The sequence below is a fragment of the Halichoeres trimaculatus genome, unplaced genomic scaffold (assembly GCF_033239565.1).
Source record: "Halichoeres trimaculatus isolate MK-OKI-2021-1 unplaced genomic scaffold, fHalTri1.1 fHalTri1_scaffold_20, whole genome shotgun sequence".
NCBI lineage: Eukaryota > Metazoa > Chordata > Actinopteri > Labriformes > Labridae > Halichoeres > Halichoeres trimaculatus.
In genome coordinates, this window is record NW_027437198.1 from 12,927,345 (window position 1) to 12,951,804 (window position 24,460).

Below are 24,460 nucleotides of genomic sequence, written 5' to 3' on the forward strand. Positions count from 1 at the left end.
CTCAGCAAATCTTCATCATCAACAACATTTGGCATTAAAAAAGACAAATTTTCAGGTTAAAATTTCAAAAGCTTTCTCATTTTTAAATTTGTTGATACTAAATCACCTTTCGTGTGCTGGACATCGTCTCAAAAATTTCACAGCTTTAAGTTTGTTTATATAAGGTCATAAAAAACCCTCTGAGACCATAATCAGGGGCCAGTTGCTATAAATGTGGGGGGGGGGGTTCAACTTGGAATTTCAGTGGCTTTGTCTTTTTTTAATTTATGGACAAGAAATCACCTCTAATGTGTCCTGGGCATCCTCTCAGGATGTCCTCACAGAAAAAGGCGAGCGTAAAAATTGAAACTGTCTTCACCCCGGTATGAACAGTACGTGATGCAGGATACCTCAGGTTGAATTTATTATTTCAGTGAGTGACTAAAAACAGCAGCTCAGAGATAGAGTTTTCTGTCTGCGTCTTTACTCCCACCAGCACAGAGCGCACACCCTAAAGATGCCAAGCTTTTCTGGAGGTATATTTAGGTCAGACCCAAAAGAGTGACTATCACGCTCAATGCGTGACACTTGAGAGCCCTGTATATATATAAATATATATATATATATATATATATATATATATATATATATATATATATATATATATATATATATATATATATATATATATATATATATATATATATTTCATTTTCTTTACGTAGTACTATCTGAATTTGAAACATATTTTTATGAGAAATTTGATATTTTTGGATTTTTTTTCTGTTGTTTTTTCTTGTTTGTTTGTCTCAGTCAATTTTTTTCTTGGCATTGCAGTTCTGGAGATCAAGGATTACTATGACTGTTTTTTTAATTTTGCAATCTGAGGTTGTTGTTTTTTTTATTCCATGGAACAGTTTTGTTTATAGTTTTTGTTTCATGGAATTTTTACCTAAAATGTCATTAAAACAAGAGAATGCAATATACAACTGCATATCCACTTTGGGCTTCTGTACCCTTGCATTTAAATGTGGATCAAAGATAGCATGAATATAGATAGTTGGACTGTTTTTGTTACTCCACAAACACAAGATGGCACATCACAAATGTAGCTAAACATACTGATTTTATTGATTCCAATGATTTATTTCCATTGACAGCAGATTCAGTTTTTACAGGACATTTCTCACAAACATCACATGCAGTACAAGAGAAAGGCAACAAAGATGCTGTTGGTAAGAAAACCAAAAATGCAACAACATTTTTTTTAATACTTTCATGAGAAACACGTCTCGCAATAACTTTAACACAAAGCTAATGTTGGCAGGCTTAAAGACCAAATTTCAATATATACATTAGCTATGATTTACACACACACGCGCACACACACACACACACACACACACACACACACACACACACACACACACACACACACACGCACACACACGCACACACACACACACACACACACACACACACACGTCTGTCTCACACACAGAATAGAGAGCTGAGGCTACACTGCTTCTGTTCCTTTAGCCTTGTGTGGCTGCCTTTTCTATAACCTTTTCATGAAAACTTATTGTGACACTTTTTTTTAAATCTAAATTAAACCGATTTTAAACACTTAAATACTGGAGATTAAAACTCATGGCTTTTTTAAAATTTTAACCAAGATTACGTTATTTTCATTAGCACAGTCAGCCTATGTTCCAGCTCCAGGGTGACTATAAAACCATCATCTGGACTTTAAATGCTACTGTAAAGGTATTTGTCATACCTTTATTAATAATAGCAGAGTTTTAAATTTTGTCTTTAAGGTTAACACTGGAGATAAATGCTTACTTAAACAGAAAAAAATCCGCATTATGCTACCAAGGCTGGCAGTGTAGGTGTAGCACATCAGCTCTCTGTACTCTTACTTCTACCTGTCACCCAGATTCTGTTTCTGTAGACTGAGTGATGTAAAACTGGCCAATAAATCTGTCACCTCATCCACCTGGAAAAGAGAAGATGCCATGTTAGTGGATGACAGTTATTCTGAGAAGTTGTATAATAAAAATGTGAATAATTACAAATGTAAAGCATGTAAATCTAAGATAAATCTGTGTTTATCTCACCTGTTCTTTGGTTCGTGTGTGCTGCAGCTGAGTTGAAATGTGCTCCAGCCTCTCTTTAGCTTCACTCTGACCCATCGAGTTCAGGTATTCCCTCAGCATCTGAATTATCTGTGAGAAATAGTCACAAACAAAAATCTTTAGCACCACGAAACACAGTGAGAAGACTTGATCCAGAAAGCCAGTTGAGTTAGCTCGTGCTCTACCTGTGTGACTTCTCCTCTCAGCGTCTCCAAACTACGAGAATCTCCCTCCTGGAGAATGTTTAGCTTAGAGCGGGCGAGATGCATTGGGGTCCTTCCTGCTCTGTCAAGGGCATCCACACGAGCTCCTTAACAGAGACACAAGAGCACAAATAGCTCATCACACAGGTGTATTCATGACCTAAAATATGCAGCTAATTTACCAGTTAAGTTTTGTACCTCATGTGTTCAAGTGTTCGAAAAAGTTGTGGAAACTTTACAACAAGACTTCTCATTGAAAAGACTTTTTTATGCATTACAAATAAATATAAATCTCTGACAGATAACTCCTTAAAGAGACATGTTAGTTAAAGCTCACTCAGCTAGTTCCCTTTGAGAAACTAAGCCTAAAATGTATGTCACATAAAATAAAACATCTACACGTGTCTCACCTCCTCTTAGCAATGTGGTGATTACAGGCACGTGGTTGGTACAGGCCGCTGCAGAAACACATGATACACAAATTTTCACACAGTAACAACAATACCACAGCTTTGAAAAGTAACTGCAGGCACAAACATCACTGATGTTCAGCTGAGTCTCTGTGCATTATACCAGGCATGAAACTAAAAAAGCAGCATATTCACATTTGACTGAAACTATAGCTGCACCCCTAGGTGACCACAGGGCTGCTAGTTTCACAGGCTGGCTGTGTTTCCATCTTACCCAGATGAAGGGGGGTGTTTCCCAGACTGTCTCGCTGGTTAGGGTCAGCGCCGTGACTCAGCAACAACTGCACTGCAGACATAAAACAAGGAGGTGCATAAATATGGTAAACAAAGGCTGCCATTGATAGCCAATCTACTGTAGTAACATCTTCTCAGTGACCTACCGATGCCCTGGTTGCCGTTGCAGGAAGAGAAATGCAGAGCCGTCCTTCCCTTGTCATCTGCCACACAGGGGTCAATGTCATCCTGCAGGAGCTTTCGAACTGGAAGAACAAAAGTTCATCAGTCAAACAGCCTCAGCTATCCTCTGATCACTACTTTAGCATAACCACTCATCTCACCTGTATCAATGTCGTTGCTGTTTGCTGCCTCTCTCAGTCTTTTAGCAGCTGTGGAGATAAGACATTCAAAGTAACAGGTGTTTAAATATTGCTTCACAACCATGCAGATGGGTTCAAACTGACAAAGACATCACTGACAGGAACATTAAACCAAACAGGAGCTGCATAACCAGGAAGTAATACTACATGGTCACATTTTGCTTGTATGAGACTTATCGAGGAGTTATCACATTGAGATCACAAGATTCTGAAAAGTTTCTTGATCTGGTCAGGTAAGCTACTGTTAGCCACCTTGTTGGGATTCCAATTTGCATAACCAACCCTTCACTATACATGACCCCTTACTTTCACGTGTACTGGCATGATAAGGTGTGTTATTGTGTGTTTTATTACATAAATCACACTGAAGCCGTTTATTTTTTATCAAACTTTTGATCTAATCTGGCGAAGGACAAAAGCAAGACACAAAACCAACAAACAGTCTAAAAAGTACATCAGGAACCTGTTAAATACTGAAACTGTAACAGAATTGCCCTATTCTGATTTTTTTTTTTTTTTTTGCACCATTAAGAAACGAAATATTTTTTTTACCTGTCTAGTTTATTTTAAATTAAAGGAGAATTGGACTTTACCGTAAATATCCTGGCCAATAGGACCGAGGTTCCGCACCGCTCTGTGGTGCCTCTTGGCCCGGCTCCCCGTCATCTTCCCTGGTTTGCTCGTCACCCCTCCGGCCCCCACCTCTGCACGTCCGGGCTCCCACAACAAGTGCAGGTACCTGAGTTCTTTATCGTCTCTCTGTCCGAACCGACCCAGCACCACTTTACCCTCCCCGGTGCCACTGAGCCCGAACCCAACAGCAGATGTACCCCCGTCCTCTATCACACACTTCCCGTCAGCTTGCTGCTCACTGCTCGCCGCCTCCTGCGTTCCATCTCCGGGTCCGGGCTCCACCATGTACTCCCCTTCGGAGCTGGAGCGTTCATTATCCGAGGCTGTAGCGACGATTGGGCTCCACCCGTCCATTCTTTATAGCGACATATGGATGTTTTACTCTACACTCTCTCAGTTACTGCTACAGCCAAAGCTGAAGCAAATGAAGCTGTCTTTAAAATTAGTTTTCAATATTCATCTGCTCCGTCAACGACGCCCCGAGGCCACCGCTCCGCTCCTCAACACGTGAACTCCCCCTCTAACGCCCATTTGATTTTTTAAATAAATGTAAACCCTAAAAATAAAGAATAAACCATTCCCCTGAAGCACCAAAATGTCCCCTATTTCACATTTTCCATCTGAACGCACTGGGATAGTAAAACACACATTCATTGCACGGTGAACAACTCCAGGGCAGTGTGGCCCAATCAGGTTACGTGTTGTTCATTTGCTGCCATCCAATGGGATCTACGCAACCGAAAAACCAATCACAATGCGAAGCCTCTCCCCTTCAGTTTTTTTCCTCCGAAAATCTTTATTTAAATGACATCACATGAAAGAGGCGGGAATCTTATGGTAATGATACGATAATCGATGTATCGCCAATAACGACATAAGAAAACATTTTTATTGAATTTAAAAAAGGCTAAAGAATTTAATGTATATTGTTTTTATTCAGGTACCATTGTGTAGAATAAAACATCATCATAATAAAACCCTCCACCCATAAATCTTCATATAATCTTTTTTACATGATATGAAAACAGCATAGAATGTTTTATATATTTTAGTGTAGGATAAAAATAAGGGAGTTGTAAGGTACAAAGTGCATTCCAGTGATGAGCAGAAGATTTTCTGAGATGATAACAAGAAAAGAAAAAACATAAAGTTATACATATTTTTATACTTTCCTTTATCTGCTGGGTTATTCTATAAATCTGAACCCATAAACCTTTTTAAGATAAAGAAGAAAAAACACTCTTTGGTTAAAATAGTCTCGATTCAGCTTCTGATGATGTGTGGAAACTGCTTCACGAACAGGCGACCGGTGGGATGGCAGCATGCTGTCAGACATGTTTGGTCTTGTGGAGGGAACTTAAAGTATGATGGAGGTAGTCAATCTGATGGATTAAACAGCATGATAGCTTCTACACACAGAATTAAACATTCAGAGGTCGAGGTTCAGTCCTGAAGACACTGTGGCTCCAGCTTGGGACAGGTAGTTGGGGAATGTGGGGTCGTACCCAGATGTGCCAGCACCTATCTCAGAAGGCATTGAACCAGGGTCGTGAATGTCCTGCCACAGGTGGCTGTCCTGAGCCACACCCTGCTGCTTTAAGTATCCGTGCTGACAGAAGAGCGGCGGCATGCGGTGGGTAAGGGAGAAGCGGAAACATGATTCTGAAAGACAAGAGGAAACTACTTACTTTTATGTTATACTTCCCATGATGCAATAAAACAATTTTAATTTAAACAGAAAACAATGAACATAAAGTAGTGAGGGAGAATTCTTTTCTCTCTTCACCTCATTGTGTCATGACAGAGAAATGCACCTACCTGCATAAAAAGCTCTGAGGTCTGTCTGGACACAGTGCTCCAGGAAGCGCCTCAGAGGCTGGATATGAGACACCGGGCCGTCCCACTCTGTGAGGAAGTCCTCAACCATGTGATGAACTGCTGTGGGTCGGGGTAAAGGCCAGCCACGAGGTCGGAGCTTCATATCCTCTTCTAAGGGGAGAAAACAATGCGTATAAGATAGATTAGATTAGATTAGATAGGAACTTTATTAATCCTTTGGGAGGGTTCCCTCAGGAAATTCAGAATGAGATAAGCAATGACATTTAGGCCTGAAAAGGAATGATCTGAATTGCAGTACTTATAATCACCTGTAGGGAGCATGTCGTAGTAGTATAATACAGGGTGCAGAAAGTTTGATTTCCAAGCTTTGGTCCAGTCTGTTTCTGCCCGGCTCCGCCCCAGATAGTCGATCTTCTTTTTCCCGTACTGCATGATAACGATGATCAGACCGTGTCTGGACACTTCGTGACCCGAGAGGGATGAGAACTGAGGCAGTGCCTGTAGAGGAAACTCCTCCAGGTATTCACAGTGAGAACTGGAGAAGAAGTTATACTATGTAATACCGTATTATCTTTATTGTATGATTATAAAAATGTGTTCACATATTTTAGACACTGAACCACTCCCAGGGCAGGAAGTCTGATCCATCTGTTATTGTTACATCTACTAACCCTCTGAGAAGTATGATGTCCCCGAGCACCTCAAACATCTGATAAGGACCAGACGCCTCGCCAACCCGCTTCAGAATCCACGACTGCAGCTGTGTCAGTGACAGTCTGGTAGAAGGCCACTTGTTGCTGTGGTAACGCTGTTCTAGAACACGATGAACAGCTCGCACTGTCGAAGAACATTGGAACAACTTGTTAGAGTGGCGCTAACAAAATCTGCTTAACTGCAATAGTTTCACATTCATTCCAGCCAATTTGTAATGTTCTTAGGAAGGATAACTTTCATAATAAATAAACATGTCATGGGCTCTACCTGTGTAGCGGAAACCGTGAACGAAGCCTCCAGCTGACGAGCGGTAGTCTCTGGAGTGAGCAGCGGTCCCGAGCACAAACAAACCAGGAGTGTTCATCCCTTCATACCAGGCGGTCACACCCGGCAGCCTCCCTTTAGCATTGTCACTGTTTGGTGGGCAGGCAGAGCTGCACAGATTTCATAAGAACGGATAAAAACAGAGAGGTGATGTTATTGACAGTCATGACAGTCATCCTAATTACCCTGTCAGGTCACACTAGTTGTATTCACACCTGTCAAAGACGCTGAAGTTGAATCTGAATCCGAGACAGCGAATCACGCGGTCGTAAGGCTTTCTCATGGAGAAGTTATCGTTGTGAAAACCTGGCAGTTCTTCTCCCGTCACGTCAGAGCTGTTCTTCTCCTCCTGGTTCTTTAAGAACTTATTTAAAGTCAAGTATAACTTCCTTTTCTTCTCCTTCCTCCCAGCACCTTTCCTATTTTGCTCCTGTCGATGCGCGATGACTATTTTCTCCAAGCGTGCCTCAACCAAGCCGTCAAGAGACTTCAGCTGGTACGTGTCCAGCAGCTCATTGTTTACAGCTCTGAGGAGAAAAAAACAGAGGGTTAGTTTAAAGTCTAGTTCAGTCTAGGATGCTTTTTTGAAACGTCATTGAGCCGTACCGAACATCTGGAAATGGCTAACAGTTATAAATAGACTGTGAACATCAGTAGCATCATTCTTTGGTGCTTTGATTATGACATCTTTGTTATTTCCTGTTTTATTTTTCTGTTTTTAACCTCTCCTTTCCATTTCCTGCCCTCGAATGTTTCCAGCAGATTGTACAGATTGTTCCTACCTGCGTGTCTCTGAGTCATCCCTTGGGCCCCAGCCTTGGTTCCTTCATTTCTGATTTATGGTTTTGATCTTTGTTTTGACCTTGCTTTTCCCTGTGTGGTCTGTTTGCGTGATTGCTGCTGTAAATAACTTTTTTGGCAAGTGAAGACCAAGTGTTATCAACACTTTTGTGACCGCCCAATCAAGTCCCATCACCTGTTGCCCCACTGTCGTGACATGTACAAATGTAAGGAACAATTAATAAAGAAGACTAGCAACAGTACCTAAGATCTCCTACATAGTGTGTTTGCCAGGCCAGTCGAACAGGACTCGAACTGAGCATGTGCACCCGGCTCGCGCTCCCTAAGATGCTCTGAGCTGTCTCAAAAGCAGAGTTCCCTTTTCCCAGAATGAGGACAGCCTGGTTCTTGTAGTCGTCTGGATTAACTGAGATGGACTCGTAGCCCTCAACCAGATCAGAGCCAACAAACTCCACCTTCTGAGGGACCCACAAACCGGTGGCTACGAGGAGAACACTAAAAAGAGGGAAAATGACACAATGATTATCCATAGTCCAAATAGGTGGGAGACTTTTGGAATTGAGGTGAGGAAAAATCACCTGCATGTGTAGTCTGCTCCATGCTGATCAGTCAGGATGTATCTCCGTCCGGTGGCAGACAGCACAGCCCGGATCCTTCCCACGTCAACCCCGTACTGGACCCTGAGTCTGAGCTCCTTCACAAACAGGGACAGGTACGCTGGGAAGGCATCTGCAGGTGGGTAAAACTCACTGCTGACCTTCTTAAAGAGGAGGTCAGGTTTATCACTCAGCAACGAGTTCCAATCATGGCGAAGGTTGAACTCTCGGTTCTGCCTTCCTGTGTGGATCTTGTTGATGCTGATTAGTTTCCTGTGCCTGGGATACCTTGGCAAAAATAGCAGGAAACAGGTCATTTACAGAGGATTCAGCGTTAACTGCTAGAGGTGTTGGTTTTCCAATAACAGTATCAAAAATGGCAAAAAGTACAAGACTGAGTCAGACAGATTGTGCATTTATCCAACACTTTAATTAGTTTAAACCAGGTGACCAGTAATCAGAGCGGTGGGGAGGATAGCTATTGTCAGAAAAGGTTCCTACGTGTCAAAGAAGCTGCCCGGTCCGGAGTTTCTCTCCAGGATGATGTAGTCTCTTTTAGCCTTGTTGAGGAAATAACCCATCTGTAGTCCAGCAGGCCCAGCTCCAAGTACACAGTACTCATAGCGACGGGTGTCGTTGTGGGGGTGAAGGTTACTAAGAGAGGTCTGAACACAGCCGATCAGGATGAAAAGGGTGAAACAAGGAAGGCTGGAATCCATCACCTGAGGGACAAGAAGCAACGGGGTGAAAGTGAGTCATGAAGGCACACAGTTTGACATTAACACTGATTCTTCACTTATTTTCAACAAAGTAATCTGGTTACTGGTTCTGTAATGTAGAGGATATTGAAAATAATACTCCCAAACAAATGAGGAAAAAAGCAAAATTAAAAAATAACTTCATACAGGTGTTATTGTACTAGGAACCATTCAAATAGTCATTAGCAGTGACTATCAAATTCTAAATTTGATTTAAATGCTTATCTCTATTTTTGTTGTTTGCTCTATAATAATTAGTTTTAAATCTTTAAAGTGAACTTTAAATAATAACTTCAAACTAATTGTATTTTTAGTTGATACGTTATAAGCAGGATATGTAAAGGATATTTAGCCCGTGACTATGTGGGTTCATCATTTTGTTGTATTCTATTTCAATTAACCACCTGTGCACTATCCATGAAACCTTATACAATAAGACTTTACATTGTGAAAATTACATGATGATTAAGATTCTACATCCATTAGATGAACATTTCTCATAATTCCTAAGGCCTAAGACAAACTCTTAGCAGTGCTTTTACTTTATTGCGCGATTGAATCATTTTTTCTCGTATTTTCTACGCCATATCTAACCTAAAAAAGGCAACGAAGCCATGATCTGACATCATTAGCTCGACAGCACCGAGTCCTGAAATATTCCGTTGCCAGACTCGACACACAGTAAATCTGATAATTCAGCGACTAGAAATCTGAGTAACAATGACATATAACAGCTTCAACCTCGAGTGAACACCCCCCGGCTTCCCATGAACTCCTACCTCGATGCTGTAAGCCTCTGCTTGGGATGCAGTGGATGCCGTCGCCCGCCGAGCCTGATCCAAGCTCGGCTAAAGCGTTCAGTTCAGCTGAGTTCAAACATGGAGAACATCCTTACCTTTTAATTCAGTCGATCCCTCTCTCCAGACTTCTGTAGATCAGCATCAAGCGGCTCTTCAGGGGTAGCTACATGTCTGAAGTTTAGCATATTAAAGCCTCTACGAGTCGGAGTGTCTGTGTGAGTGAGTGAGTGTGTGTGTGTGTGTGTGAGTGTGTTCTGCTTTCAGAAAATCCACCAGCACAGCCCACTCCCCCCCCAGGCTACAGAAACCAATGGAGAGCTTTCTGCATGAAGGGGCGGGATTAAAAAACAAAAGAGTGGCACAGGGTGGTGTGGAGGGTAAACACTTAAACCTCTTTTCCACCAGAAAGAGACACACTTTTAATCAATGTGTTCACAACCCAGATGAGAAATGTATGGTAGCCCTGAGTCGAAACTTCACACACACTTTGCCAATGAAAGATTAATGAACCGCAAAAAAAAAAACGATTACTAAATGCTTAAAAGAAAGCATGAAACACAAAAACATTCAACAAAACAAAAACCCATTTCACAAATATTTTTTCAAAATGTCAAAAATGTGTTTATTTATTCAAATTACAAGACTAAAATATATCCCCACAAAAAAGTAATAAACCAAAAAGTGTTAGGAGAAATGTAAAATATTACACAATATTTCATGAATTGTATATATATATATATATATATATATATATATATATATATATATATATATATATATATATATATATATATATATATTCCTTTACAAAAATGTGTTATTCACTCACATAAATTATCCAATTCTACCTTGCTTTTTTTATTACCTTTCTCACCAAACTAATACTTTTCTGTCACACTTTTTTTTTGGTAGACAACAAATTATTTAATTTGACATTCACCAGTGTATTTTCTTTTATTGTATTAAATAGTACACCCTAGACACCAAGTTTTACAGCTTTCCCATCCATACACGTAATTTATGCTGTTCATCCAGCTATTTAGCCTTATGCAAAGATAAGATCACAAGAATGCAATTAAAGTTACCTCATTGTCGCAAATAAAATAGGATGAATAAAAAGACTGAAGGAATGTCAGCTTAGGGATTCCATAGGATTGGTTGCTCTCTGTTTCATAATTGATTTTTTTTTTTCTTTTTTTTTTTTTGTACAATAGGCTTGATGATTACAAATAATGGTAACCCGTATGATATCTCAAGTATTTTGAATAAGATAAGTTGTTTAAAAAAGTACCCTGTGTCTCTGTGCTTCTGAAGTTACAAAAGTAAAACTTGTTTAGAAGAAAGTAACTTAAATGTCAACTTAAGTAACTTGTCGAGGTGATCCAGTGTTCTCTTGCATGAGTAAGTATAAAACTTGTCTGTACGTGTCATGCTAATTACTGTCTTGTCATGTTTTTAGATTTTCACAACCTAGGAAAAAAATCTGCTCCATCATGTTTAATCTCACAGTTCTGAGTAACATGACTCAGCGGTCTCACTTCCCTTTTGAGTCAGCTGCCTTTGAGTTCAGGCAATCACAGCTGTATAAAAGAGGCAGGACTGAGCAGTGAGGCCACAGACGACTGCTGAACTCAGAGGAGACAACAAGACGCTGGTAGCCAGGGGACAAGACTTCAATCCATAACAGGTTTTTAAGAATTATTTTTACATTTTTTTTTCTCCTGTTAAATCCTTGTCTGATATTGATTAAACGCTCATCCCTGTTTGTAGAAATGGAGAACATGAAAAGTGCCAGGACATACGATGAAGGAGAAGTTGGAAGGTATGACAACAAATAGATTTTGCTCTCTTTGATAGTTTTAATCAAGCTGAATAAAAAGCTTCATTTGTTGACACATCATAGTTTCTGAGCAGTACTGGTCAGTCCGAGAAATGAGATTGTCAACACCTTTTTCACTTCAGTTTTTCAAATACCTTAAATGTTAATGAAAAGCACCATCTGAATTATTATATCCTCTTTTTCTCTGCAGTGATCTATCAGAGCAGATTAAAGTCGCCACCAAAGACAATCACATCCGAGCTGAAAACACACAGCTGATGCTGAGTTACCAGAAGGGGCAGATCACTCTACCACAGTACAAAGTAATGACGCTTCTTTAAACTGCCTTTACTTATTGTTCATATTTGTGTATATTCACCTGTGTGCTGTTTCCATCAGGTGCTGTTGTGCTCCCTCTATGAGATCTACAAGGCGCTGGAAGAGGAGCTGGACAGAAATTCGTCCCATCCAGCTGTTGCACCAATCTACTTTCCTCAGGAGCTCGCTCGACTGGAGGCACTCGAGACTGACCTGGAGTATTTTTTTGGCTCAGAGTGGAGGAAGAGGGTGATCGTACCTGCAGCCACTCAGAGATATGAACAGAGGCTAAGAAAGGTGAGCAGCAAAAGACTTAATGTATCTTATTATTACACTGCTGTGCTAAATACTTATCTGATTGGTCCATTTGAACATTTTAAAGTCTGTAATTTCTTTATAACATACCAGTGCTAATTGATGTGTCCTCTTTCCAGATTGGCAAAGAGCATCCAGAGCTGTTGGTGGCTCATGCCTACACTCGCTACCTTGGAGATCTATCAGGAGGTCAAGTGCTGGGCAAAATTACACAGAAGTCTCTTGGTTTAAGCAACAAAGAGGGGCTGTCTTTCTTCTCCTTCCCTGGTGTTACAAGCCCCAACCGCTTCAAGCAGCTTTACAGGAGCCGCATGAACAGCATCGAGCTGACGGCAGAGAAGAAGGCAGAGGTGCTGCAGGAGGCTGTGGCTGCCTTTGAGCTCAACATTCAGGTGAGAAGACAGGACGCCATATGCAATGTTAGTGACATATCTTCATGGCAGCTGTTTTGTCCCAACTGGGGCGTTTATTGTGCACTGCTGAGTTAGCTGAAAGCTTTCAACAGAGAAAAAGAAATCACAATTTGGTGTCACTTATACAACATTTTCATTGTTACGTTTTAATTTAGGAAATGTTTTTGTTCAAAGTACAGAAATGTTTATTTTATCCAAAAATTGGAAATACAATGAAAGTTTAGGATCATGGGGTACCATATTTTTAAACTTTACTGTAGTCCCAAAATGCAACGTTTTTAATTTGTAAACACAAGAAAACTTTCCCATTGTCTTCGCATGAAACAACAGCTATGCAAGCCTTGAACCATTTTTGAGGAAACAGTTTCATTAACTCAAGACATGAGACAAACAACACGCTAATAAACGATTAGCATTCAGTCACTATGGGTCTGTTAGCTGTGAAAAGGTGAAATGCTAATATATGTCAAGCTAACATCATAAAACAAACTACCATTAGAAAAACAACTGTAGCATTAAACTTCTTCCAAGCTAACAGCAGAATTATTCAGCAATTTTCTGATTTTCTATTGCATTGTGCAACAAAATCACAAAGCAACAACAGCAATTAACCACTCACTAATCAAAATGACTGTTAGCGATCTTTTTATGCTGTTCTCACACCTTTACACATATTGCTTAAAGAGAGGCAAAAGTTTTCTGTTGCTTATTTCCACCCATGAACCTCCACTAGAAAACAGCTAATGTGAGCAATTACTTAATTCCATAAGTTACATGTTACCTTTAATTTTGTACAACAAACTACAGAGAAGCTGCAAACAAGTAGGCTAATCCCGCCCAAACACCGCCTCGTTGATTTAATGGAAATTCGACTGTTGGCTTTACAACAATGCGACCAACGATGATTGGCTTTAAGAACCCCACAACAAAAAATAAATAAAACAAAACAAATAACAACAACAACAACAACAACAACAACAACATTTATGCTAGTAGCTGAACTACATAGGGGAATTCAGAACCTGAAACAATGGACTACTTTCCAAACGTTTATGAATCTCATCTTGACATAATAACCACATTTGTGCCCCAAATAACGAGTAAAGAAAGCTGCGGGTATGTAAATCTGACACATAGTATTATTAGGAAAGTGCTAAAAAGAGAAGTGAATCTATTAACTGTAGCAACAGGATGCTACCAGCTTGCTGAGATTTTATCTTTCCCTTCCTTCAGGTTTTTGATGACTTGCAGAAAATGTTGAGCATTACAGCAGAAACATGGGACAAACCACAAAGCGACATCCTCAAGACTCCCAGGACCCCTTCCTGGCCCATGATGCAGCTCGCCGTGGGATTATGCGTTACACTGACCACAATTGGGATAGGGATGTATTCTCTTTAAAGCTTTCACCGGCATTAATAATTATCATGCACTTAGAGCACTTTTTTAACCACTGGAGCAAACTGAATCAGGACTAATTTTTGTCTTCTCTATGAAACCATTGATTCTTTTAATCTTCTGTCATTTATATGATCTGTAATAAAAAAAATTTACCACAAAAATTATGAATCTTTACTTTTATTCACTTTTTTTTTTACATTCTAAACACAATCTCAAATTTTACACATCATACGAACACTCTTTAACGGTGACACCCAGTATCTTTATTAATTCAGTTTCGGGTATTTAAAGATCCTGTACAACCAACTAAAACGGTTATCACCAGGGCTGACAGCAGAACTTCTTCTTAGACATCCATTAACAAATACATTGCATATGAAACTATTTACATTAACATCACCATGAGTGTGTTTTAGAGCACAGTTTGCTCTATTTGACTCTGTAGAGGACTTTTCTCTGCATGCGGTGCTGCAGCTCACCCCTCCTCAGCATCAGGTGCAGGACTTTGTAGATGGCATGTTCTGGATATTTCTGTAAAGAAAGAGAAACAGCAGAAGGGTTAAAACCAGAAATCTGTTGGGTTTCATTTTTTGTTTCTGCTGTTAAGATCCTTTTTACAACTCGAATTGGTTTTTCCTTTGTTTTAAAATGTCCTACCTGTTTGGTGAAGTCCTGGACTATGCTGTGCTCGGACACCTGAGAGCCAATGGCAAAGCGTCTCTTCAGCTGCTTCTCAACACGAGAAATCATTTCCTGGTCCTCCTGAGACGTAAAGCCCTCCACTCCTGGAAAGAATCAGACGTTAGCATTAAAAAAGGCTCTGTGCATTGTTTAAGGAAAGCTCAACCAAGTCTGCTTCTGTTACAATTTAGACCGACTCTTTGAGCAACGTTACTTTGAACAGATGCCTTTATCTTGGCGTCAATCACAAATACATAAACACACAAACCTGAGAGGCTGCCGGAGAGAGCAGCATCTAACGTGGACACCTGGAAAAGCCTGAGGGCCTCGTCCACCTCCTCCTCTCCAGCCACAGCCTGCAGCTTCATCTTAGCCAAAGACTCAGCAATACGCACGACGGCCTCCAGCTGCCTGAAGACACAAACACACAAAAATTGATTTTTAGAGGAGTTTCCTTAAAATCTGCAGCAAAGACACACAAGTGTAGCTTAGACATACCTGACTGTGATGGGGATCGAAGGCCTTTTGTCTGTCTCTCTCTCGTGCTCTTTGGCACCACTCCTCATGACCACATATCTGTTCTTCAGTTTCTCTGCAGCTGCAGCAGAGAGCCGAGGGCCGCATTTACTGCAAGAGAACATCATCAATCAGAAAAGTATTCACTCAGTCACTTTTACAGCCAGATATACACAAGCTGAGACTCACGCTCTTGCGTAGGCGATGTATTTCTTGAAGGTGGTCAACGGGATCTCACCCTCAACACCCTCAGTCTGAGTCCTAGCGCTCAAGTGGACATTCATGACGTGGCGGGCCAGTGTCTACAAACAAATCCAACAGTTTAAAACATCTTGCTGAATTCTTTCAGTATTTAAACACAGAACACACTGCTGTAAAGCCTCATCCTCCTCACCATGTCTCTCTGCTCGTCGTGCTGGTCTTTGATAATGAAGATCATGTCAAATCGAGACAGGATGGTGGGCATGAAGTCGATGTTGTCCTCACCCTTCGTGTCGTCCCAGCGTCCGAACACAGAGTTAGCTGCAGCTAGCACAGAGCAGCGAGAGTTCAGCGTGGTGGTGATGCCGGCCTGAAGGGAGAGTCATGGTGTTAGTTTGTCCTGTTAATGGCTCAGCGCAATCAGAAAGATGTTCCTTAAATCCTCCTCAGACTCACCTTGGCAATAGAGATGGTCTGCTGCTCCATGGCTTCATGAATGGCCACTCTGTCATCCTCTCTCATCTGAACAACGGGAGTAGAAAGGTTAGTCCTGTCACACAAACAAGCTGAACAAACTCTTTCTATGATAGAATTATCACCTTATCAAACTCATCGATGCACACGACTCCTCCATCAGCGAGCACCATAGCTCCTCCCTCCATGATGAAGCCGCGAGTGTTCGGGTCTCTCAAAACAGAGGCGGTGAGACCTGCTGCACTGCTTCCTTTACCAGAGGTGTAAACCTGGCAACATGAAGAAAAACTTAAGTCAGAAACTTTGTCACTTAAAAAGGTCACAAGTCACAACCAGATGAGGGGATATTTACCCCAATAGGTGAGCATCTCTCAACAAACTTCAGCAGCTGAGACTTGGCAGTACCCGGGTCTCCCAGCATGAGCAGGTTGATGTCTCCTCTGCGAGTGAGACCATCAGGGAGCCTGAGGGGACGAGAAACAAACACATAACTCACTTCAGATTCTTTCACATTTCTGTTCTATATATGCTAACAAGCTCAAGCTAACTCACCTTTTCCTGGAGCCTCCAAACAGTAAACATGTGATGGCCTTCTTCAGATCATCACTGCCATAGATGGATGGAGCGACAGAGCGAGCCAGGGACTCGTAGATGTCTGCAGTTGCAGCCAGCGCTCTGAGCTCCTCCTCTTCCTGAGGAGTGACGGATCCAGTTGCACCACGACCTGAAGAAAAGTGCTAAAAGTGTAAGTGCTAAAATGATGCATCACATGAACAAAGTGTCTTCATCCATCTTCACCTGCTCCCTCTGTGTCCACCTGGATGCCGACCACGCGCAGGTAAGACGAACGGATTCCCACACCTGCACTTTTCTCCTTCCCTCCGGTCTTTGCCGCCACCTTCTTTATGGAGAAGATCCCCATGATGGTGACTCTGTTTCCTGGGACAACACGGTCACACAGATACCTGAGAGAGAGAGAGGAGAGCAGTGTGAGGTGACAGATGGACACATTCAAGCCTCTGCAGGAGCACAGCAGTTAAGAGCAGATCTCACCTGTCGCAGTACAGCTGCAGGTGTCGGGGCATCTCTCCATGAGGGACGGAGTCAGGAGATTCCTGCAGACGGAGTGTCTGGAAGTCAACGCACACGCAGCGGTCTGGGATGATGAAGTAGGGATCTACAGGACACTTCACTCTCCCAGCATCCTCCCTGAGAGAGGACGAAAGATGTTAAACATGAACAACCAAGTACCTGCATCCCTCAGCTTTGATTAAGAAGGTCAGACTCACTTGTTGCACTTGCGTGGCAGAGCGTAACCCTGCAGACCTGGAGGTAAAGGGATGTTACTAATGATGGAGCGACAGCCGCGGCACTGCAGACACACTTTGGTGGCTTTTGCCTTCACAGCAGTGGCAGAGATGATGATGCCGTGAACCTTTACCAGGCGGGACACCTGCTCTGACTGCACGGGAGAAAAATGGGGGTTAAAGGGGTTTAATGGACAGACATAACTTGTCAGCACTATTTCTGAGACATGAGAGTGTTGCAGGCACCTTCAGGCCACGGATGGAGGCATGATGGGCATCGCTCTTCAACATGACCTGGATGTCCTGGACCGTCTCTTCTCCTGCAGGCCGTGGGCGCGTCACTTCATCAGCCACCTCCTTTGCTGCCTCCTCCAGCTGGAACAAAGACACACAGTTAGGAGAGGGGCCAAAACAGTCAGGAGCTTAACACCAAAAAAGAGGAGATCATTTTCTCATTAGTTACTGACTCACCAGTGGCAGGTTTTCTGTCGGCAGCTTGTAGAGACAGTCAGACAGATCCTCGTCAAAGCTGGCCACATCCTCGATCTCCACCTCCACCCAGTACTCCCCCAGAGTGTAGTGTCTCTTCAGCTCATCTCTGATTTAAAGGAAAAACACAATTGTTTGAGAAAGGTGAGGATGAGGATCTGATGTTTTGGAATCCTGTGTCCATAATTTAAAAACAAAAACAAGTTTCTAATAATTTGCACAACAAATGAAGTTGTTGTCTACTGTTAATAAGCAATTTACTTCATGGGTAGTTATTTCACAAACAAAAGCTTTAACCTGCATGTGTTTGGACTTAAAAGGGCTTAATCCATCGTTATTAAACTCTTAATTCAAAATTGAAGGCATAAACAGCAGATAAGACATGTCCTGCTTTAAAAGAGCGTCAAGCCTCTGAGATGTCAACTACATTTCCCACAATGCAACAGAACAGCTTCTTTCAGAGCTTCTAATAGTATAGTTTTGCTTCGAAAAGCAAAACTATTACCTCTAAAACTTTAACTTCACATAAAAAGTGAAAGCCATATAAAACTGTATTCAAGGTTACGAAATTTAAGCCCAAATTTATTAAGAATTTGATAAATTTAGTTTTATAAGACATTTTCAGGTCACTCCATTGTCTTTTATAAAAAAAAAATGAAATGTTCATTAGCTTTTCATAACAATAAATGAACTTTAAAAGCGTGAAAAAAAGGGTATCTGACGCTTTAGTATCTGAATGTCCACCACACTTCTTTGTGAAGACGCATTGTTTGTACGTACATCTGACTATATCATAAATGTGTTATTGAGCATGTGATAAATATCCTTGTCCTTAACAAACCTGTATTTGTAGGTGAACCCGGTTCGGTCAGTCCCCACTCTGAACTGTCGGAGGAACTCACGAAACCGTTTCTTGATCTGGCTCCTCTTCTGTCCTCCTTCGTCCACGCCGTGTCCCTCTCCTCCTCCGAAACTGTCACTGAAGTAAACTCCAGGATCGTCAAATCCAGACATACTGAAGAAGATCGGATAACAAACTACAGGAGTCAAAAAAAAGTCTGCAAACGGGGACTATTTTATCAGTTAAAACTTAAAACCCTGTGACTGCAACCTGCTGCTCAAGAACCAGCTCTGTCAGTGCACCTCTTTCGCGGGAAAAACCGAACAACTTCCCGTCTGTTTCCCGCGAGTCGCTCTAATACCCGCCCCTCGCCCTTTCTCTGATTGGCTGGAATCTCTCACCACCTGTTTCTATTGGTTGAAGCGGGTTTCCGGAGACGAGTGTATGAAATGGGAGGAGTTTGTGTGCTCTCGTGGCGCGAAGCAAACGCATGTAGTAGGAGTAGTCGTAGAGAACAAAGAAATGTTCAAAGTATTGCAGTATTTCAGTGCCAGAGACAACACTTGTTTTGCATCTTTACATACAGTCAACGCTGAGGTTGAGGGCTCCTCTCCTTATCGCCAGTAACATTTTTGCAGCAACAGTTCTCATCAATGTGTTCAAAGATCTTCACCAAGTTTGTCTTTGATGTTCTTAAAATGACTTATTTTGGGGTAAAATATTTATCGTGTTCTTCAAATGAACCTTTTCCCATGCAGGCATCATACAATAAAATTACAGTTTTAATATCTTTAAATAACCATGTACTTGTATTCCAATTACATGTTATTAGTCAGAACATCCCATAAGAGGACATTCAAAGCTCCATTAAGGCATTCATTTTGGCCAAATTAACTTAAATTAACCTCTTTATGACCTACAAATGCAAATGTTCAGTATAACTGTAGGCCAGTTTATAAATGCATACAGTTTTAAGGGGCTGATAGATATATTTCTGCAATTACAAATAATGCTGCAACAATAAGTAAATATGCATATTTAGACCAACAAATGTTAGCAAATTAGCTTTATTCAGCTTAGCAAAAACACAAAAATAACAGCACCTCCTTTGACCTACAAATGTAACTAATATTTCCATCGACAGCATTCATGGGTCGGACAGCCTGATCTGCAAGAGCCAGCGTTCACTGTACAGTATTTCATACTGCAGCATATTTCTTCATAAGATCTCTCCAGGGTTTCAGGAGATGACCCCGTGCTTTCTGCCGGTCTGGATGAAAGCGTCAACACAGTGGTCGATGTCTTCATCTGTGTGGGCGGCTGAAATCTGGACGCGGATTCTGGCTTTGCCCTTTGGGACTACAGGGTAAGAGAATCCAATCACGTACACTCCTGTGGAGGAAAAAAATACATTATTAGGTGTGTAAGATGTGCCCTGTTGCTTTAGTTCCTGTGCATTTCTGGTCACACTGCGGTCTCACCTAGCTTCAGCATATCATCGGCCATTACAGAGGCAAGTCGTGCGTCACCCAGCATCACAGGACAGATGGGGTGAGCTGAGCCTGATATGGTGAAGCCAGCCTGTGTCATTTTGTTTCTGAACCTGGAAGAACAGGATAGGAAATGATTAAAAATAGGGTCACAGAAGAGGGAAACCGTAGCCTACCATGTCATTCATTTTGTCTAAGAAAGGCCCTATACCTCCTCTTTAAGTGTGAAACCTAGTCTAACAAGTTGCTCACAGTCAAAGAACAGCCTGAGGGCAGCATGTGGGCACTAGATTCAGAATAATGTAACCTCTAACACAAACATCAGCTCAGTCAGTCACCAATAAGCAGACGAGATAAGATGTTCCCACAGTTACATATTCTCAATGTTTGCTGCTCTATTCCTGCCCTCAATGCTATCTTTGCTGCTGAGAATGATTCACTGTTGCTATGGGATTTTAAACCAATCAGAGTTAAGTCTTTAATACAGCTGAGTAACTTTAAAAAGGAGTGCAACAGAATGGAATGGAGCATCAAATAACGTAAGAGAAATTAATGTAAATGCTTCCAAACAATCAAAGCTATGTCCCAGCTGTGATTAATTCTAAAACAAAATTAAATTATTCCTCACCAAAAATCAACTAATGTAAAAAAAATGCCATAATTCAGAGTAAAAGAAACACACCTCATGGTTTTGGCTGTCATGCTCTGTGCGATCTCGTTAGAGGCGAGCAACAGCTCCACAGCGCGGGTGGAACAGCCCACCACAGGAGGTGGGAGCGAGTTAGAGAACAGGTAGGGTCTGGAGCGTTGCCTCAGGAGGTCAATGAGCGGCTTCGGGCCGACTGTGTAACCACCTTAAAGAATATAGGTCCGAAAAACAATAACAGAAATGTAACTGGTTAATAATATTGCATCTTTCAAGGTGATGAGTAATAATGATGACGCTGGGATTTACGCTTCCTAAAATAGACAGAGATGTACCTGCTGCTCCCCCCAGAGCTTTGCCCAGAGTAGAGTTTATGATGTGAACTCTGTCCATCACTCCCAGCAGCTCATCTGTCCCTCTGCAAATAACAGAGAGCCAGTAATTCAGTTAATCTTACAGTGATGAGTTTGGCAACATCTGCTTATCAGCAAAAGATAAAAACTTAATCTAGGTTTCAGAAATTTGAGATTTAAGATGCCACTTAAAGGTAAAACACGCTGGAACAGCTCAAGTTATCATAAAGTTTGAAACATCAGAAATAAAAGGGGCTAAATGAGAAGATTTTGGTGCAAATGTTAGCCTTTAAACCTCTTACACCAACAGAAAATTAAACTTTATTTAAAAGCTAAAATAAAAAACAAAGCCAGTCAGTCTCACCCACCTGCCGCGAGACCCCAGGAAGCCGGTGGCATGGCACTCATCAATAAACACCATGGCCCCATACTGCTCAGCCAAGTCACAGATTCCTGGTAGAGGAGCCACGTCTCCATCCATAGAGAAGACTCCATCTGTCACTATGAGGCGCATCCGGGACGACTGAGGAGGACAGAGTCATGTGATCAGCGGAACTGCCATTGGCTAATCAATTCCGTTAACCCACACCTAAACTTCTCACCTCGGTTATTTGATTTTTATGGACCATAAAACTCAGACTGGCATCCATTTAATACCAAAAGTGTCCCAAATAAGAATATGTCAAACATGAAACTGTCATACCAACCTTTTTTTTATTTTGGATGTTATATGGGTAAAATTCATCATTACTGACACCTTACCTAAAGCACAGAGACTACTTTGTGTCTTAAGGTAACTTAACATCTGAGCAGACAAAATTTACATCTGGAGTCACCAAGGCTCCATTCTTGGACCTCTTTTCTGCAACACACAGAAATGCAACATTCTGTCTGTCTGTCCTAGCTGAGGTCAAAAGGCCGCACACACACCTGAGACTCTTGGAGCTTCTTCTCCAAATCACCGAGGTCCATGTGTTTGTACCTCAGCCTCTGAGCTCGACACAGACGGATCCCATCGATGATGGAGGCGTGGTTCAGCTCATCAGACAGCACCGCATCATCCGGGCCCAGCAGAACCTCAAACAGGCCAGCATTAGCATCAAAACAGCTAGCATACAGGATGCAGTCCTCCCTCTCATGAAACTCTGCCAGCTTTTGCTCCAAGTTCTTGTGCAGATCCTGTAAACACAGAGTACACATTAAAACACAGGCTTACAGGTGTGGCTATAAGTGAATGTGCTGATCATTAGACTCTTTACCTGAGTACCACAGATGAATCTGACTGAGCTCAATCCTGCACCATATTTTTGAAGAGCTTCAATTCCTGCCTGCACCACCTCAGGGTGGCTGGACAGACCCAAGTAGTTGTTGGCGCAGAAATTCAATATGCCTATGAGAGAGAGAGAGAGAGAGAGAGAGAGAGAGAGAGAGAGAGAGAGAGAGAGAGAGACAGCGCAGGAGGGTATGGTACCTGAATCTGTTTAAAATACGTCTGCAAAAAGTGAAAAAAGCCACATGCAGAACAAAAACAATGCATGGTGTTTTGTTTGCCTTCGGTTGAGCAAAAACAGTCACTTTCACAAACCAGAGGTCACGGCCTCAAGTCAAAAGGACCATTCATAAATCAGCAGAGTCAGTCTTTGGCAAAGGTTCATCCTGCAGAGTAAACACTGACTCTCTGCAGGACCACAAACAGCAGAAAGATAAGCAGCTGCTGTTTGCAAGTCTCAAAGAAAGTTATGATTGTTAACTGGAGCTTTTAAAGGTTATTTTTAGATCTTTGAGTACAAAACTGATTGATCTGATGCAAGAAAAGCCTCCAAAGTTGTAGAAAAGTTATAAGTTGCATATCTGCAAGGTATTCATGTGAATAGCTTGGGAACAGTAAAATAAAACATGATGTTAAGAGTTATCTACTTTACAAAAACCCTTAAATATAACTAAATATTACCCTTGTGTTAAGCAACTTTCAAAAACAAGAGGAACAAACATAGTCAAGTAAGCCCTTGTCCTCAGGTAACCTTAGATGACTTAGGTAAACTAAAGTTGAACCAAAACCAGATCACTAACAAAGGCCAGATAACAAACTTCCTTCAGAGAAACTGTTAGTCGTGGTGCGTTCACGGACCACCAGCTGTCACTATCACCGTTGTTTTTGTAAAACGCAGTTGGTCAGTTCAGTCTGCTCCACTCACTGCTCCGGCTGCCGTCCACGTTGATCTGCGGTCCCTGCTTCGACGTGATGATCCTCTCAGCCTTCCACGTCCCCGCTGCTCGGATCCCGTTCAGCTCATTCTCCAGCACCGCCCTGGCCTCAGCCACAGCGGCGTAGCTCCGGTTCAGAGCCGGGGAGAAGGGCCGCAGAACGCCCCGGAGCGGATTGACCAAACTCCGGGCTGCTTTACCGAGAGACATGACAGTGAAGGTGTGTGTAGGTGTCAAACGTGCACGAGCGTTCAACGTAAAGACCATTGACGAGGCGTGGCTATGTCACGTAACATAGAGAGGCGTGTGGACGGTGGACCAATCAGAGCCCGAGGAAAGTGCCAGGTGGCTTGTTTTTGTCCAATCAGTATTCAGAGTGTAAAGTTAGTGGTCCAGATTTACTGTGGGAGCAACATGTTGACTTATGTAAACTTTGAAATCGTTTTAGCACATTTAACAGTAATTTTAACCCTCATAGCTTTTTAAAACTTAAATATTAAAACAGTATCTTTGCGGTTTTTTGATTTTTGTGTGTTCGACGGACAATTTTATCGCATGACACACTTTCACGTTAAATGTCCCTTCTTGGGCCGTTATTTTATTTTTTTATTTTTATTTATTTATTTGTTGTTGTTGTTTTTTTCATTATAGTGCTCATTATATTGAAACTCTAACTTATATTTCTATGTCAAGAAAAAAATCCCTGGATTTCCTGTAAATTAATGTTGTGTGAAATCTGGATTGTTGGGTGATTATTTATCATTATTGGCACTATGGGTAAACGAATTGGTTTTGTGGTAAGGCAATGTAATAACTGGTTGTTTTCTTACAATCTTGGAATATCTTGTAATCCTGATGGGTAATTTCTGTTGCTTTTGCTTGAGAATTCAATTTTTATCTCATATGTGTGACAATTCTATTTTTCTAAAATGTGCTAAATCTGGTCATTTTTTCCCTAAAATCTCATTTAAAAAAATCCCATTGTTGGGTGTTAGGTTCAGTGTTTTTCTAAAATCTTGACATATTTATCTTATAAACTTGAGGTAACAGCTTTGTTTTCTCATGCTAATGGGATAATTTTTCTGTATATCCATGCCATACAGCAACTTTCAACCCCATTGAAGCAGATCCAGCCCTTTT

The 24,460-nt window shown here is 41.5% G+C and overlaps 5 protein-coding genes across 5 annotated transcripts; 1 reads left to right on the top strand and 4 right to left on the bottom strand.

Moving 5' to 3' along the window:
- Positions 1 to 1,080: 1,080 nt before the first annotated feature.
- ankrd54 (ankyrin repeat domain 54) lies at positions 1,081 to 4,677 on the bottom strand. Its single transcript, XM_074696588.1, has 8 exons — positions 3,980 to 4,677; positions 3,348 to 3,395; positions 3,171 to 3,269; positions 3,005 to 3,076; positions 2,731 to 2,778; positions 2,303 to 2,427; positions 2,100 to 2,207; positions 1,081 to 1,978 (listed from the first exon to the last, which is right to left on the bottom strand). The coding sequence occupies exons 1-8, from the start codon at positions 4,371 to 4,373 to the stop codon at positions 1,904 to 1,906; spliced, it is 969 nt and encodes a 322-aa protein (XP_074552689.1). The 5' UTR covers positions 4,374 to 4,677; the 3' UTR covers positions 1,081 to 1,903.
- A 314-nt stretch (positions 4,678 to 4,991) lies between these two features.
- Positions 4,992 to 10,128, bottom strand: foxred2 (FAD-dependent oxidoreductase domain containing 2). The gene is made up of 10 exons (XM_074696939.1): positions 9,947 to 10,128; positions 8,795 to 9,015; positions 8,276 to 8,581; positions 7,941 to 8,192; positions 7,112 to 7,423; positions 6,840 to 7,006; positions 6,530 to 6,695; positions 6,167 to 6,393; positions 5,838 to 6,008; positions 4,992 to 5,681 (listed from the first exon to the last, which is right to left on the bottom strand). Exons 2-10 carry the CDS (start codon positions 9,010 to 9,012, stop codon positions 5,449 to 5,451), a joined length of 2,052 nt encoding a protein of 683 aa, XP_074553040.1. The 5' UTR covers positions 9,013 to 9,015; positions 9,947 to 10,128; the 3' UTR covers positions 4,992 to 5,448.
- Positions 10,129 to 11,415: 1,287 nt separating this feature from the next.
- hmox1a (heme oxygenase 1a) lies at positions 11,416 to 14,264 on the top strand. Its single transcript, XM_074696803.1, has 6 exons — positions 11,416 to 11,538; positions 11,622 to 11,673; positions 11,882 to 11,993; positions 12,070 to 12,285; positions 12,423 to 12,695; positions 13,950 to 14,264. The coding sequence occupies exons 2-6, from the start codon at positions 11,624 to 11,626 to the stop codon at positions 14,115 to 14,117; spliced, it is 819 nt and encodes a 272-aa protein (XP_074552904.1). The 5' UTR covers positions 11,416 to 11,538; positions 11,622 to 11,623; the 3' UTR covers positions 14,118 to 14,264.
- Positions 14,265 to 14,343: 79 nt separating this feature from the next.
- mcm5 (minichromosome maintenance complex component 5) lies at positions 14,344 to 18,965 on the bottom strand. The gene is made up of 16 exons (XM_074696938.1): positions 18,627 to 18,965; positions 17,768 to 17,894; positions 17,543 to 17,671; positions 17,279 to 17,451; positions 17,043 to 17,198; positions 16,788 to 16,954; positions 16,542 to 16,713; positions 16,342 to 16,453; positions 16,115 to 16,258; positions 15,972 to 16,037; positions 15,709 to 15,885; positions 15,504 to 15,616; positions 15,297 to 15,425; positions 15,067 to 15,209; positions 14,775 to 14,902; positions 14,344 to 14,648 (listed from the first exon to the last, which is right to left on the bottom strand). The coding sequence occupies exons 1-16, from the start codon at positions 18,797 to 18,799 to the stop codon at positions 14,547 to 14,549; spliced, it is 2,211 nt and encodes a 736-aa protein (XP_074553039.1). The 5' UTR covers positions 18,800 to 18,965; the 3' UTR covers positions 14,344 to 14,546.
- Positions 18,966 to 19,699: 734 nt separating this feature from the next.
- Positions 19,700 to 23,626, bottom strand: gcat (glycine C-acetyltransferase). The gene is made up of 8 exons (XM_074696743.1): positions 23,311 to 23,626; positions 22,375 to 22,505; positions 22,046 to 22,294; positions 21,484 to 21,638; positions 21,098 to 21,180; positions 20,799 to 20,970; positions 20,108 to 20,229; positions 19,700 to 20,018 (listed from the first exon to the last, which is right to left on the bottom strand). Exons 1-8 carry the CDS (start codon positions 23,585 to 23,587, stop codon positions 19,867 to 19,869), a joined length of 1,341 nt encoding a protein of 446 aa, XP_074552844.1. The 5' UTR covers positions 23,588 to 23,626; the 3' UTR covers positions 19,700 to 19,866.
- Positions 23,627 to 24,460: the final 834 nt, after the last annotated feature.